Genomic DNA, 18,153 nt, shown 5'->3' on the forward strand with positions numbered 1-18,153 from the left:
TAAATATAAAATATATTTTGGTTTTCTATAACTTGTTTGCTAGGTGAGCACTAACACTAAATAAAATTAAATAAATAAAATTGAGTGAGGTAAGAACTTCTTCAAAACATAATATATTATGTAATTATTACAAATTGCTTGCATCTTTTTTAGGTAACAATATTGTACTTTCTATGTTTGATTTTGAACATTATTTTATATTATATTTTTCTGACTAGGTATATGTTGGATCCGTAACAAACTGAAACTTTCATAATAAAAATATCAGAAGTAATTTAACATCAAAATACCTACCTAAAGCAGTCATGACATACACAGTGAAAAGAAACGTTCCTGATAGATTCCAGAACTGTCCTGGATGGAGTTTGGCGCCTCTCCCGATGGCGAGCATAGTCAACTGGCGCTCGTCCTCTATGCGCTTGATTATCGTGTTCTTCCACTTGGGTGATAGAGGGGTTATCTGAAACAAGGGACCGTAGATGATAAACCAAATATAATTACAAAAAAAAAGAAATGGGGAATGTAAAAAATCGGCTTGCCCAGTCAAAAGTTCTGAGTTAACAAACATAAAAAAATACTATCGAATTTTGAACCTCCTCCTTTATTTGAAGTCGGTTAAGAATGTTAAGACATTATAAATTAGCAGTCAGAATTTTTCCTCATATATAGGTGACGAGTGAAGTATGATGAGTTACATTTTTCATAAATTCTGCATAAAAAAGAGAATCATGATTTATTGTAACTTTTGAACAAAAATTCACTTTTTTTGGGCATGATTATATGACATCCTATTTATTTTGTCAGATATGTGTTCAGTAATGGCCACAGACAAAGCGATTTCTTTTTTGGGAATTAAAAACTAGTGGCGTATATAGAAGTACGGTGCCGCCAGTTATGGTTATAGGATGCAAATTACTCCGAAGTGTTAGGCAGTAGTGGTAGCCAGTGGTGTAATTATCACTTTTGCTTATTTCCATATCATGTTAAACATAACCGCCTAACAAGGCGATCATTATTGGAATCAAAATTCTGATTTTTTATTGCATCACCAGGATATCTATTCCAGGATTGTCTTTAACTCAAGTCCTCCGCACGCAATACTCTAAATATTTAACCACCCGCAAATCCTCGCCATAACCCAATTAAACGAAACCTGTCCATTAAGTAAAACACATAAATCCCGAGGAGCCTATTATTCGGCTCTGGATAATGGTTCCAGCCTTGATTAATTGTCAGCTCTGAGATCTCGTACAAATTTAATTCTACAAAGCACTAGCGGTTTTCTACGCCATTAGTTGGCATTGTTAGGGCGAGTATTCGCAATTTTCTATGGGGTTGCACTTGTATGTCATTAAACTTACGGCCATTTGAGCGTATATATTTTCAAATAGGTCAAAGATATTCTCAAGGTAAAGTTTCTAAAGGGAAACGTGCTACATTTACCAAGATCTTTTCATTCAGCGAAAGAACTTATACGTATAGTTAATGTTAAATGACTATGAAAATATATTCGGTTATTCTGAGTAATTAAATCAACGCGTGTGTAAAATTTATTTATTGAAAAGGTCCTTTTGTTGACAAATTATACATAAACTAAGAGATACAGCACGCCAATTACGAATACATATAAGCATATAAAATATCTAAAACAATTTGCGTCCTACGTTGCTGTAAATAGTTGGAAATTGTTTCATTAAATTCATAACTCACTATACGCTTATACTGGCTTTTTACACTGAAGTGCTATTATGTATTCTAGTTTTAACACTGTGGGCGGTATACAGGTAAACCATAGCTTATTATGTATGTGGGCGTATTGTAGCTGAATAATTCCTTATTAGAGATGCTAATGTGATAGGCTCCCTGCCTGATGAAGTTATTGGTAGTGTGCAAACAAATAAACTATTAATTAAACGCGTTATTAATGTTGCGTGGACGGTGATTGTAAACAACGCAGGCCTATGTGTAATATGGCTTCTAAACTATTGGCGCGTAGGTAACATTATGTTTTAAACAGATGAAAGTTCACATATTATACAAGTAAGTTATGAAATAAACGTTAATTTGAATAATGAACAATGCTATCAATGTTTTGATTATAAATGCGTAGGTGTTTTGTTAGGTAGTTTGTCTTTCTCGAAACATTGGTCCATAGATTTACATTCATTATTATCATGTATGTCTATTAAACATCATCATCATCATCAGTCACATAAAGTTCACTGTTGAACATAGGCCTCTTCCAAAGATTTCCAGACAGACTGGTAGAAAGCGGCCTGCATCCAGCATAAATATTAATTATTTATTTATGTTTAATAATCCAATTAAACATAAATAAATACAAATAGTTTTTATTTCTATTGGTGTATAATAAAAAAATATTATTTTTAACCATACCCCATTAATCATCTTCTTACGAGATCGACTTATTAAAAGCGGCTTGCAAAGTTGCAACCAGTGACTTGCAGCGACCTTTATCGTCTATTATGTTAAAATTAGATTTTAATTTATTAACATTTTTATTTTCATAGTTTACAGTCTATAAACATATACCGATGCTATATACTGTAAAAGATGCTGGCAAGGACTGGATGCGACAACCCGAAGACAGGGTAAAATGATGCATATTGGGGGAGGCTAGGGAATGCAATCTCAATCTCGTAAAGCACGAGATCTGGCGAGACTGGATTAACGGTCTCGCGAGATCTCGGTTAGGTCTAAAATCTTGCGAGATTGTATTCCCTAGAGGAGAGCTATGTCCAGCACTGGACAAAGATATAGGCTGATGATGATGATGATGATGAAGAAACATATACCGTACCAGTAAGCAAGTTTACCAATTATTCGTGAAATAGTCGACTATATTTACCCGATATTCACGGCCGTAAGTGCATGAGTTTAGACCGCTTGTCGGCCCATTAGGCAGGTGGTGTCAAGTGCAGAACTGATGTGTGACCGCGTGTAATGTTGACCGTCCTCTTAACGTCAAAGCCAGATATAACTGGTTCATTGCGCCACGTCAATTGTAGAGCGATATTTTCGCTTTGATTAATGTATTTGTGATGGATTTGGGTTCTGATGTTGATTTTCGTGTATTGTTTTTATGTTGATACGATATTGTTACACATTGAAACTCGCCGATAAAAGCGCCTCCCCGAATGTATAAGGTTGGGTGATGGAACGTTTTCGAAAGATCTCGATGTTTATTATGGAAACTCAATAAAAAGGAGGAATTTATGCTCCTAACTACCAGGCGAAACGCACTCAAGACTTGGTCCTGGTCCTATAATTTAGAGCACCGTTGTCACCACCACTATTGTAGTGGTAATGGAATAAGAAAATTAACACTACTTCATGCGAGTGACTGCCTTGGCGGCGTAGTTGTGTCGTATGCGCATTACGGCAGCGCTCTGAGATCCTGGGTTCGAATCTCGGGTCGGGCAAAGTGATATTTGGTAAAGTTGTTTTTCTGCTCAATATCAGCCCGGAGTCTGAAATTTGTAGCCGATATGGCGATAAGCACGCGAGGGTGATAGAGGTATCACATCATGGGACGGAACACACTTGGTGATAAATGGGTGCCCTGGTTGCGGCTCTGCATACTCTTTCGGGAAAAAATGCGTGATGTGTGTTTTTTCGTACGAATACTCTTGAACATTACGCAAACAACGTAATGGGATAAATTTATTTCCCGACCGCAGAGAAAAATATATAAAACATTCTACATTTTAAATACTGAAGAGATATGAATTACGGCAGGTAGTTATTAAACAGGGTGCGTAATTAGTTAAAATTTACGTAATGAAAGCCCTTCCATTTCCAACGCCACGGCATTTCCCGCAATTTATATACCGTGTTGTAATTTGAGTTTTAAAACAATAAAAATAAGGTGTGTTTCATTATTTTTCTACAGTATTTCAAGCGTTTCACTTGGCGCATTTGCCTACCCCTTTGGGATAAAAGCGTAAGAATTTTCAGCAATAACAGACCTATTGAAAAAATACTTTTTTACAATTTAAATTAGTTCGCGATTAATTAATTATGTCCAGTAGTTGCTGGCTACAATATCAAACCGGAACACAACAATGACTACACACTGCTGCTTGGTGGCAGAAATAGAAATTGCGGTGGTACCCACCCAGGCGGACGCTCACATATAAAAGACCTACTACCAGCAAAATACTTCATTAATGCAGTCAAATTAAGGAACTTGAAATAAAATATTTTCTTTACTGTTACAAATTTGTTTTTCCAAGATAAGAATCCTTGACGAAGTTCCTCCCGGAGCCATGTTGGTGGTAGTTACTTTGGTGTTTATTCCGGTGAAGCACTTACCCTTGTTATTCACCGTACTGAAGTTAGGTTATGTTTAAATTGAATTCAGGAAGACATTGTCAAATTAGCTGAGATGTAGCTTATTTTATTATGAAGTGGATTTGTTTATATTTTTTTGTATAACATTTCTCTGGTATAAAATTATAGTTATTTATAGATTTAACTCGTAATTACAATAAAGAAAAAACTTACATTAAATATATAACTGGGGAGAATATACCACTTTATTGATCTATTATATATCGAAATTTTTATAATTTGAAATTTTATTACTTACCTAAGTATGTATCTACAATTTATAATGTAAATTTTTAATTATTACATATTTAATATTCAAGCAATGCTTGGTTATTCAGGACGTATTTCATTTAAATTTAAACTTAGAATTTATTATCAATTTGTAAAGGGGATCGAATAAAGGCTTATTTATAACTCAAAATCCATTATTGAATCACCTTTAAGATGCTTAATTGAGAAATTCTGACAAAGAGCAAGGCTTAATGCCCAGACTCGTTAAGCCCCTTTCAAAAACTTGCGCAAAAAAACATTGTATCTCTTGAATATTCACAATTTTTGCTCGCCCAAACTGTTTTACGCTCGGAATAATAATTCGTAGTCATTTTACATATTGCGCCGATGAAAATAAAATGAGCAGTTTGTTTCAAACGTTCATGGTTGCTGCTTTTGACGGGAGCAGTGTTTTTTTAAATTTCATTTCGTGTTGCCGCATAACATGACTACAGTTTATTTTATATTTATATACGACACGACACCGTGTCGTTTTATTGTGATTGGTTGAGAAACTAACACGTGACTCACGCATTGGTCACTCGACCAATCAGAAACATCAGCAGAAAACGACATAGACTCATGAGTCGTATTTTTTTGGAATATTCAAAGGCGATTGATCTGTTTCAGAAAATGCGCAAACATAATATGAACTTATACCGTCAAAAGGGATGACACAACTCACATTTTTTGAAAAGCCACAAAATGTTCTCCGTAAAAAGAATTTACCTCTAATAACAAGCCTTGTTGTGACATAATTTACGTGACGGGAAATATGAAGACAATTTTTTATGGGTGTAACATATGAAATTTTAGCTTACATATTTATGTTAATACTTTGAATAATAAGGTTAACTCTGCATAAACAAATACAGTGAAAAGGGTGAAATAATTCGCTAACGAAAACAGTAAGCATTTAAGATTTACATTGTAGAAAGGGTTATTCGACTGCGTACAAAAAGAGAAACGGAGTTAAGATATTTAAAGGATAGTTTACGAGTTTAGTCAACAAACAAATTGGTCACGTAAGAGTAAGCGTTAAATGCCTTCTGGTAACTGCGAAGTGGTCAACATAATGACATTGTCTTTTGAGGGTGGTTTCTTCAGGAAAGGAGAAATCGTAGCTTGGTATGTGCTGTACTGACTTTAAACTTTAGTCATGTATTCTTCAGAGACCACTTAAATACACAAATATAGTTGCAGCACATTTTATGAAATTAAATCGTTTTTTTCGCATTATAAAGTAAAGATAATTATTAAATGCATCTCAGTTTAGCTCTGAAGTGCGACATCGGCGGAGACGTTGATAAATTGTAGTCAACATCCTAAGATCCTCACTATTTAATACAAACATTTGAAATTATATCTTAAGTCACTAGATATTAGAGATTTATAGACGAGTTTTGTAAATTAAACAACGCTGACTCAGCTGACTAAACATACTATGATTCTACGTTAATTATTTTATTTAAAATTTTTAGAATATGTAGTGATATGTTACATATTAATTAAAGGTTTACTTTATATTTTTTCATAAAACGATTTTATAATCAACTGGGTCAGCATACTACATTTATTTTATGTCCGAAAGCGATCATTGCAAGAAACATTTCTACGTCTTATTTGTATATACCTACTTGCACATTGCTATTTCCATACATCCTCCACCATTCGTCAGGCACTAACACTGCATTATTCAAGAGGAATAGCGACGTCTTCGGTAAGTGCACTGCATTGAGAGCTCCGTTTGCATATCGGTCATCAGATACAATAAGTATTCCGTATTTGAGAGTGAAAAATGTGATATTGTGTTGATCTTAAATAAAGAGTTGAGACAAGATGATATACGTACCACTGGCGAAGGGAGAAATATTCTGAAAGGGAATCCGATACAACACAATATAGCTAGTAATATGCACAAACGCTGTCTACAAATCACACACACACACACATCACCACGCATTTATCCCCGGAGGGGTACGCAGAGGTGCAACCAGGGCACCCACTTTTCACCGAATGTGTTCCGTCCCAGGATGTGATAGGTGGCGAGCCTATCGCCATATCGGGCACAAATTCCAGACTTCGGGCTAATATTGAGCAGAAAAACCTAAATATCACTTTGCCCGGCCCGGGATTCGAATCCAGGACCTCAGAGCGCTGCCGTACCGCGCATGCAGTACAACTAAGCCACCGAGGCAGTTACAACAAGTCTACAAATCGTTAAAAAATAATTAGATTTTATATAAATTAAGAAAGGGATGCCGGCTGCAATCAAGTTATATGGACCCTTCGCCATTGATACGTACCTACCTTATTGATGGATGTATAAAACGGACTCTATTATAATGGCTCTAAGGTTTAAAGTAAAATGGAAAATTGGTACATATACATTTACAATATTGTGTAATTTTTACGGCGGATCTTGATTATTATAATGCAAGGATGAAGTTAAAATAAGCTATAACAAGACCAGGGGACCCTTTATTTTATGGCCAAAAATGAATAAAGTTATTCCATTGATAGTATCAAAGGATATCAAAATATTTTCGTTGAAATATTCAGCATGTTTACGACGGTACAAACTGCCGATAGTAAAAGACAATCTTTGATCTATCTCTAACGAAAATATGCAAGAAAACACACGAAAGCAAATTGGCTCGAACAAAAACCACAGCTATCTGTCTGGTATTCGTACTAAATTCTTAACATAAAGCAGGGATCAGTGCGCCCCGAGGAATTCAGTGTATTTGGGAGCTGTCTTTTCACCAGTGTTGCTATAGTACAAAATTGTCTGCAACAAAAAAGGTTTTAACTATAATTAGTAATGTGGGTTAAAAATAGGAATTCAGAATCTCAAAGACACGCATTGTATTTAAAATGCACGTAGAATTTTTTTAATTAGTTTTTTGTAAGTTGATACTTAGTTATTCTACTATTCTTGTTATTCAACTTTCTTTATGGCTTTAGTAAATTAATTAATGGAATTGAAGCAAAGAATGGCTCTAATGAGAGAATTAATATAATAAATAATATAATAATATCAGCCCTGTATTATATACTTGCCCACTGCTGAGCACGGGCATCCTCTACTACTGAGAGGGATTAGGCCTTAGTCCACCACGCTGGCCTAGTGCGGATTGGTAGACTACACACACCTTCGAAATTCCTATAGAGAACTTCTCAGATGTGCAGGTTTCCTCACGATGTTTTCCTTCACCGTTAAAGCGAACGATAAACTCACACATGATTTTAGAAAAGTCAGAGGTGTGTGCCCTTGGGGTTTGAACCTGCGGACATTCGTCTCGGCAGTCCGTTCCACACCCAACTAGGCTATCGCCGCTGAGAAATGAGAGAATTACCTATATTATAATCCTTGTGTAGGTTCAAAGTATTTGTTTTTAAAGTTGACATTTTGGTGAATTTTATAGAAGGCACAAGTATTTTTATTTTACTGTCTGATAGTTGAATTGGCATTGTAGCCACAAAATATCTTATACTTATTAGATTATAAAGTTACGTTCGTAAGTATAAGAAGTATTTATTTTGTATTGAATCCAGTTATTGAAGTTGTATAGTGCACTTTCCCCGACTTGCTTTGCATGTACAAATACATAAATATAGGTACTTCAGTGAGTTTCATCGAATCAATTTATCCAAAAAATAATCAAAAGCATTTGCTTACTGCAAAGATTATAATTAAATGGCAAAGATGTATTTTCATACCAATTTCAATAATTTTTTATTTTTTACGTTTACAAAATAGTATTTTAAGTACCGCGTCAGCCGAAAGTGGCAACACTGCGTAACCAACAACCCTTTGTTGTTTAATATCACCCGACGCGATGTTTTCGTAAAAAGCTTTCATGAAACACAAATCGTGTTTACTTCGTGTCGTGTTGGATTTTTAAATGCGGTTAAAATGTTATAATGAAAGCATACATGTCGTGTTGCAGTGAGATGCTGTTGGTGTTTTTATGTGTTCTAGATTTTAAATATGGAATTTTGTAGTCTGATTTTTGTACATAAATTGTTTGTTCGAGTATGATGCTAAATAAGAAGGCTAAGTGTACAAAGTTAGCATACTGTAAATTGTTTATTGTATTTACTATTTTTATAGATTTTTGTTTTTATTTTGAGAAAGTGGCAATGTGTCGATTATCCCACGTATTTTATTTATTTAAATCAACGGTACATGTATTCTGTCTTATATACTTTAAATAGACTTAATAACTAATAGACGCATTAATTAATTGACTTCACATTATTTAAGATACGTATAAATAAGTAATTGTAACTTCACATTAGATAAAATGGATTTTACCACACTATATGAAAATGATGTAAAAACTTTATTACGCATTAATAACATAAAATTATAAAATAATTACAGAAGTTTGCGAAAATTGCTTAAGCTGTGAATATTCTCAGAAAATGCTAATGTACCACATAAATTTCACTTGTCGGAATTAAACACCAATTACTATATAATTTTCAGCTATTATTTTTAATTCCCGCGGGATCTATTTTGGAAAGTCGTAGCTTTGGAGCAGTATGAATTCGTTGCTGTCGCATAATGATTTTTTATGTTTACGCGAATGATAGACATAAAAATTAAACTATTTTTCGGATTTTAATATGTAAATAACTGAATTCAATACACAACATATTTCTCTTATAATGAGTTAAGAACGTAACTTTATAACTATTTCGTATTTTGTGGCGCAATTAATGGCGTTGCCGTAGCTTTTTTTTTTTAAATAATGACTATTTCTAGAATTCTCGACATCAAATGCGAAAATGATGGATAACTTTTGTTGTTTAAATTTTTTTCAGTGGCCTACATCTGTTGATGTAAGCCGCTATAAAAATTATATATAGTATGTAAATTATATATTAAATATAAAAGTAATTTCCAAGGGTCATGTATAAGTACTTTATAATTTTTAAAATTCAAATGTTTTTTTTATTTTTTTTCTAGTGGATCCAGAAATGAGCGTAATTACCTTTTGTCGGAGTGGAAATGTTAAGCTATCGGAAAACCATTATGTAGCCTATTAAATATTTATTACGAAAACTGAAAAATTTTGCTACTGGTCGGATGAATTTTATATCCAGCCAGATAGCAACCACCGTATACAAGGTGTTAAAACCCGCCACAGTGGCCCACGTAAGTGTGTCGCGTTCCGGGCTTAGACTGTGTATATCCAGTTCCAACAGGCCGGCATAATTGTGTCGACTACCGAGGGGTAATCATCTCTCGTCAGTCGACATTCTATTGGACCTCACTCCACTTACCATCAGGTGCAGTGGCGTGACCTTGCCGAGCACGTAGGTATTAAAAACAAACCGGCAAAATAAAAAATTACGTTGTCAGTGATACTCAAAATAACAGCTTTTATAAAGATATTTTACTTGACTGCCTCGGTGGCGTAGTTGTATTGCATGTCCGGTACGATAGCGCTCTGAAGTCCTGGGTTCGAATCCCGGGTCGGGTAAAGTGATATTTGGGTTTTTCTGCTCAGTATCAGCCCGGAGTCTGGAATGTGTGCCCGATATGGCGATAGGCTTGCCCCCTATCACATCATGGGACGGAACATACTTGGCGAAAAATGGGTGCCCTAGTTGCGCCTCTGCATACCCCTTCGGGGATAAATGCGTGATGTTATGTATGTATGTATAAAGATATTTATTGTATTACTTAGTCATTGAAGTGAAATTACAAACTTAAGCCACTGTTCGATTGTCTATTCTCTCCAATAAAAACAATGTGAAAAAGGTCAGCAATAACAAAAGAATCTCGAATTCTGTTTGTCAATATTTTCAAAGGGCAAAACTGGAGTCGTGTTCAAAGGGCGTAGAATTAAAACTTTTCAATAAATCCACAAACACGATATCAATGAGATTTCGGTATTTTTGAAACTGAACCCACAAAGGGTCGAGTGAGGATAAAACGGGAGGCAGAAGGACGCCTCGTACAAAACAAATTTATTGTTTTGGAGACTTTTAAAAGTTCTTTGTTTCGCAGATGGGTTTACAAATAAGGTAATTATGCGGAATGTTTTGCAAACATTCTTGCTTGTATACATTTTACGGTTGATGTGACAACACTTGAAAAGTATTGTTTTATTTCAAATAATATCTTATGTAACGCGGCAATGTCGATGTAATTAAGTTTGTTTGCAATGTTCGTGTTTTTACTTAATAGTTTGCGTTTGCATTCTTCCTACCCGTTTGAACATGGGCACGACGATACACACACGCTTATATGAATTTTACATAAATTTACTGGATTTATTATACATATAAATTAGTTATTACATGTGTATGCAAAGTTACTTACGAGTATGATCCCATGTGGCGTTAATGTATGCAAGCTATTGTGAATTCTAGGCACAACCTTATAATTGACTTATTAATTAGCCATGAGAGTACAATTAACTGCAAACATTGGTTTTAGAAGCGATGTGGTACAATATTCTGTGAAGGGAAATACAAAAGCGCCTTCACGATTTTGCATTATATATAAGTCGTTACATTTTCATGTATTTATTGAATTTCTCTCCATTAATAGTGTAATGAAGTTATCTGATCAACCATTTAAATATGACCCGTGAATACTTTAGTGTAAGGGCTATATTTTGTTTGGATCAGGATCATCTTAGTTCAGACGGCCACTCATAAAAACGACGTCAAATCTTTTATGCACCATGCTTGAAAATCTATATTGCGTCATCCCCACATTGTAATACGATAAACGAGAGAGAGAGAAGAATAATTTTACTAGTCAGAACCTTAGACGTAAGTGGAAATCGAGTACACAAACAAACGTATACAATAAATAATTAATTTCCCACACAGCGTAAGCCTGCCATAGTTTATTAAAATGGTACCATTTTCAAAGCATTTACCGGAACCGCTACGGCAACGTCCATATCAGGTATTCTAGTAATGAGAGTTGGCCGGCATACCCGGCGAATAGTTTAACAAGAGGTAACAACGTTTACTGACCGATTTTCCGGTATTGCAACCCAGTAGTCTTATTACGTAGAAGACAAATTAATTGAACAATTGCAATAGTTAGGTGTACCGATCTTAGGATCTACGGAAAACATCTTAAACCTAATTTTAAATCGGTCGGTTTATTTCAGAAAAAAATTCGTTTGTTTTTCCAAAATTGTTTAATTTTTAAAAAATGCTGGTAAGTTTAATTGGTATCTAGCGTGTTTGGTTTGACAACGCGGTGGTGAGAAGTCTTGGTAGTAAATTTTGATCGGGGTTAGATTAAGTTTATCTAAGTTAGTGACATGTGGTTGTATCAATTGGTCACGTGTGTAATTGAAGTCCGGACCCGAGAGTATTCTGTGGGTTAAATGTATTAGTTTTCTAGATCACCGGCCCGTTCAATTACACTTATGTTATGAGGGATCTAATCAGTCTATTGGCAATGGGAAATATCTTAACTTTTTTTTTTATTCAACAATTTTGAAGTTAAGTATTATAGGTTTTTTTTTTACCGGCACGGCTAAGTGATCTCACTGCCCCTGATGGTAAGTGGCGTGGGGTGCAATAGAATGTCGACTGACGAGATATGATTACCCTTCGGGAATCGACACAATTATGCCGGCCTGTTGGAACCGGATATACACAGGCTGATCCCGAAACGCGACACACTTACAAGAGCCACTATGGCGTATTTTAACACCTTGTTTACGGTGGTCGCTACCCGGGCGAATGTAAAATATATCCTACCACTTACAGGCGGAATGATAATAATATATAATATGGTGGCTTTTATTAATATAATCAACAGCTGTTCATTCTTTACATTCTATTCATGTCTTTCAGAACTACGACAGAAAGCAACATGTGTTTATGTCGTTTATGTACGTAAATTGAAATAAAAATATTTCGGTATAATAAAACCCTCTCACACAGGGGAAATACGATTTCGCAATTCACCAGATTATCCCGGCATCCACATTTACGTAAGAGCAATTTGTGGAAGTAAGATGTCAGAGGGCGGAAGGGTTGAGTGGCTCGCAATCGTAATTACGAATATTCCGCGACATTATATTCATGTTCACGATTTATTTTTATCCTTTTATGAAAAGTCGTTATTTTATTTAAATAAGGGTTTTGATAGTAACTATATTGCTAGTATCGTGGAGGTAGTACTTATAGTGCTATAGGGAATCAGTTTGTGTTTTTATACATAGTAATTACAGGTCTACCTAATGTAACCTATGTATTACACATTGAAATTAAATTATTTTTAAGATTTTATTGCCGTATTTTTATTTTATATTTTTCTCCTGACGTTTCGAAGAATTGTTTGCAGAAGGAGGGGGGGGGGGGGGCAGCCCCGTCCGTGACCATAAAAGAATAACATAAATTATTTAAATAAAAACAGCGTTAAACTCCCAAAAAAAATCTATGTGACTTGAGATGAAAAAACGTTAAGTTTCATTTTAAATGTATATCATACGATATCTAAATCACTTAATCATTAATTACTAGATGATACAAATGAATCTATATGTATAAAAGGCTTTATCTAAAGAAGAAAACCAAGTAAACGCTACAAGCAAAACTGCAGGAACAATTCCCTCATAAACTAGTACAACCCGCGAAACGTTCAAGGGATTTGGAAGATGTCTCGATTAGATTATTTCAGCAGTATCGAAGCGAGTTCCTCACTCGCCGCGTATTTGACGGGCCCTTGATGAAATTGCTTACAGCCACACCTAGCGACTGAAGTATCTGTCACGTAAATTGTACAGTGTTACTATTGGAACACGAATAGTTTGCGCGTTTGGGTTTAGGGCTTTTTTGCTAATACTCTAGGGTCACATGTTTTTATTGCAAAGTAATTATATAGATACGTTTGTTCGTAAAAATGATTTATTTATAGTGCACTGTTTTCGATGTATGTAAATGATGAATGGTCAGGGGTTGTTACACCTTTTTTGCCTTTATGTAATTCGGTGTTGACTTGCTCGTATTCTTACCAAATAAAAAAAAATAAAAACTTAAAGTTCAGTAGATGCTTGTTCAGAATTCCTCTAGCACCCCTTGCTATACTCAGCATAAAAAGGACTGAGAAGTTTAAATTCCATTACCAAACAATATTTTTCACTCCCAAATGAGAACTTTAGTAGGGATTTTTATTTGATTTGACATCTGGATTCCGTTTATCAGAAAGTTTTTTATTAATCTTAGCATCAGTTTGATTTATTGCTTTATTTTTACTTCTTAAATTGCATAAGTTTTTAATTTTTTTGTTGATAACTTGTTTTAAAAATTCCTTTCCTATATACAGAGTTAAATAATAAATAAGATTTTCCTTTTTGTTTTGTTTACAGCGGCTTGTGGGAAAAAGACGAATTAACTAATAGTATACTATAATAGTATCATTTATATAGTACCTAATACACGTGAAACGTTTTTAATGAAACTAACCGCATCTTCAACATTTTTTGTAGCTTGGATAAATGATTTAAACCAACAAGAACTTGCATATTCTGGGAAATATGGTAGAAATGTCCACGTGAACCAGCAAAATTTTAAAAGTCGTCTATTGGAAAAAAATGAAACCTCTGATTTAAACAATTGCTATCAAAAACTCCAAAATATCCTGCTCTTCGCATTTAAACACTTGCCTAGTACATAAATAAATAAACACAGATCAGCCGTATTTGTCTGCTAATATGATTCATAATCCCCATACAGTTATAAACTGATTATGTAGTCATATTATTAATGACTAGAACACGGACAAGCTAATTGCATTACCCTAATATTGTTACGGGCTTGTTTGTTGTTACTCATCACTTGTTATGTTGACCGTACAAATATATGCTGTCATGCTTGTGAATTTGAAGCTCTGAGTAGCGTTTGCATTTATGAAAGTAAGCAGATTTCAATGTTACTAATTGCAAGAAAGTAATGCGAGTGTATATGCATAGTTTTTAAAACTACACAAATATATAAAGTTTTTTTTTGTTTGAACGCGAAAATCTCTCTCTCTCTCAGAAAATACTAAACCGATTTGTATTTTTTTTTCACTAAATGGAAGCTACATTACTGCTGAATACCGGAAAAAATAATTATGCGGGCGGAGCAGCAGGCAAAAGCTACTTATTAATATCTCTTTAGGAGTTGCTAGTTCAGGTCTAAAATGTAGCGGATAATTCAAACTTTAGTTTGAAAAATATTTCACAACGAAGTACCTAAAATATATATTTAGAACAACAAGAGAATTGGTTAACCGGACTAATTGTCGTAAAGCCTTCGGATAATCGAAAATATGGATAATTTAATGGACGAAGAAAAGAGTTTTTGTGCATATGAATTAACAAGCTTTTATGAACATTTTTGAAATAAAACGTAGCATATATCATGAGTAATGTATCTTCTTACTAGTGAAAAAAAATCAAAATCGGTTTTGTAGTTCCCGAGATTTGCGCGCTCAAACAAACTCTTCAGTTTTATATATTAGTATAGATTACTCGCATACAATATGTAAATTGCTAAAATTGGATTCTTCTTTCAAATTCTCTCGATGTACCAATAGAATACCGAGCATACGTTTCTGAAAAATATGTTTCACGTCAATTTACACGTGTATGGAAAATGAAATTTGAATATTCACGGAAGGGTACGTACTTCTGATAGGCACTGCGTTATCCCGGGAGGATCGCTCCAGAAAATTGTAAATATACCATATTTTTAGGTACATATTCTTTGTAAACGACTTTAGGAACCAGGTGTTTTGGTACGAAATAGGTTATTATACATGGTTACCTTTTATAAATAATACTGTTATATTTTTTTATAACATTATTCTAGTCTTTAAAGTGAAAAAAAAGAGAAGATTTATTATTGGGATAATGACAGTATAACATATACAATAAGTGGAAAGAAAAAGAAAAACATAAATAGAAAAATTTACAATTATACCCATTGTGCCAACAATAGGATCCCTCACTCAGCTCCTCGCTGCAGTACCGGCAATACTGATAGCCCTAAGTAATCTTTCGATTTAATATGAGTTTTTAACCGATTTCAGAAAAAGGAGGAAGTTTTAGTAGTACAATTTATTTAAAAAAAATACGTAAGATTAGAAATAGGATTTTCTCTACATACTACGCGTCACTGTCTCGGTGGCGTAGTTGTACTACGGTACAATTTTTGTGCTGAGGTTTCGGGTTCGACCCTCGGGTTGGGCAAAGTGATATTGGATTTTTCATTCAGTAACAGCTCGGAGTCTAGAATTTGTGTCCGGTATGGTGATATGCTCGCACCCTATCACATCATGCGACAGAAAACGCACACCGGAAAGTGCGTGCATTAGTTGCACCTCTGCCTTCTCCTCCGGGAATTAAAGGTATGCGTGTACTACGCATCATTATCAATTAAGAAATAAAATATTTATTCCTGATTACCTCATAAATTTTCTGTACTGAGTCTTTTCTTTTTACTAGGTTCCTAAAGCATGCAAACTCCAGAGCAATGTTTTATGGCTAAATAAATACAGGATCTGCGAGCACTACGTATAAATTGTGCAGTGCGTTCATAAATCGTTAAAACGTGTAATAAATACCGCTGGATCTAAGTTGGAATATTTACGGCACAAGACACATATTGTAAACAAGTTTAAATCTTTCATGTTTACTATTTTTTTTTGTATACGTGACAAACGAGCCCGCTGCACCTGATGGTAAGTGGAGTGGGCTCCAATAAAATGTCGATTGATGTGAGATGATTACCCCTCGGCAGTCGACACAATTATGCCGGCCTGTTGGAACCAGATATACACAGGCTGAGAACGCAACACACATACGTGGGCCACTATTGCGGGTTTTCACACCTTGTGTACGATGATCGCTATCCGGGCGGATGTAAAATATATCCTACCACTAACGAAACTAATTTTGGTGGCCTGGTTTAACTATCGAAGCTGGTACCTTACGGTTCACAGGCTTAGTTCTTTGGTATTCGGCTAGTGAGGCGAATAATTTAACTTGGAATGAAATTAAATCATAATGAGAACAAACTAATCAAATAAGTCTGCACATTGGAGTTTTGAAAACCTATTTAAAATAGCTTTCTTTATTAAAAGATAACGGTTTTTATTGGAACATACTTTATAAATTTCGTTGGAAATGTCTCAAAAGCGCTTAAAAAATTCATTTGGCGTTATCCCAAGAATTTTTAAGATTAAATGTTTCGATATATTTTAAAGTCGTTAATTTGCATTTTTATTAAATTTTTAAACATCGAATGTCATCCTTTTTTAAAATTTCATCCTTAACATGTAATATTCTTCGTACTTTTTCCATTAATTCCCGCGCATATCCAGTCCATTACCTCTAAAGTCTGGAGCGGTATGCATCGTGCAAAATACTCAACGCAATTCCACTCTGGAATTAACTGAACAGCATTCCTATATTGGCAGCTTTTAAACTATTTATATGAAAGCAAACGCATACTTATCTAACTTATTTAATTTAAAACTAATGTTGTAAAACTGTTAACCGTCGCTTGACGCTTGAACTTTGAAACATCAATGTTTTATTGATGGAAATTGTTTTATCATGCAGTTACTAATGGTACCCGGACAGAGTAATGTACTTTTGATATGTTAGTTTTAATAAAATTCTATTATTTTGTTACGAAAAAGTGTCCAAAATTAAAAGGATGTACTTGTGACATGTATTATTAATATTTTTAATAAAAATCTATTATTTTGTTAAGAAAAGGGGTCCAAAATTTATAAAAATATTAAGTAGCGGATTATTTTTCTTAAAAGGAGTATTTAAGTTTGGTCTGATAGATTATTACGGTTATGACGTCATCATGAAATAGGGCCTGTTAATAAAGCGACCTTTTTGAGACATTCTAGAGGACACAATGAAGTTTTACTTCAAAGGCAATGGGCAAATAAACGCATTTATTAGCGAGCACTGGTTGAATTGAGGTACAGCGAGCAGTAACGAGAATAGCTGGTAGTCCGTATCTTGTCTTAAGTATCATTTTTAAAACGCAAGTACAGTCAGTAACAAAACTGCTAAACAAATTCTAAACTATATTACATTACACGTTTACTTCAGTGTGAATATTATTTTTTTCCTTATCTAAAATAAAGCAATAGTGATTTCTTATGTTTATATTAGGCGAATGTTAGACATTAAAATTAACCTATTTTTCAGATTTTATCGCGGTTTTAATAATTTAGTTTTCTCCCAACGTTTCGAAGACTGCAGCCTTCATGGTCACGGGTCATATAAAGCAATATCTTTGAAATTTTGATTAGTGAAGAAGATTATTGACACGATTTTTAATAAGGCCACAAATTTTAAACGTTTTGAATTTTGTCTTATACGAACGTGGCAAAGTGACCCCACTACACTTGAAGGTGAACGGAGTGAGGTCCAATAGAATATCGACTGACAAGAGATGATTACCCCGTGACACAATCATGCCGGCCTGTTGGAACCGGATTACACAGGCTGATCCCAGAACGATTTT

At 34.4% G+C, this 18,153-nt stretch overlaps 1 protein-coding gene across 2 annotated transcripts in view; it reads right to left on the reverse strand.

Annotated features, from left to right (window-relative positions):
* Positions 1-18,153, reverse strand: part of LOC115441385 — a 31,029-nt gene that overhangs the window by 10,344 nt on the left and 2,532 nt on the right. The window contains exon 4 of one of the 2 annotated variants that reach the window (XM_030166165.2): positions 334-460. In XM_030166165.2, coding sequence (XP_030022025.2) covers positions 334-460 — 127 coding nt within the window. Of the gene's footprint in view, positions 1-294; positions 461-18,153 lie in introns of both variants that reach the window. The other variant, XM_030166164.2, reaches the window with a different exon arrangement.

Source organism: Manduca sexta, chromosome 7 (genome assembly GCF_014839805.1).
Source record: "Manduca sexta isolate Smith_Timp_Sample1 chromosome 7, JHU_Msex_v1.0, whole genome shotgun sequence".
NCBI lineage: Eukaryota > Metazoa > Arthropoda > Insecta > Lepidoptera > Sphingidae > Manduca > Manduca sexta.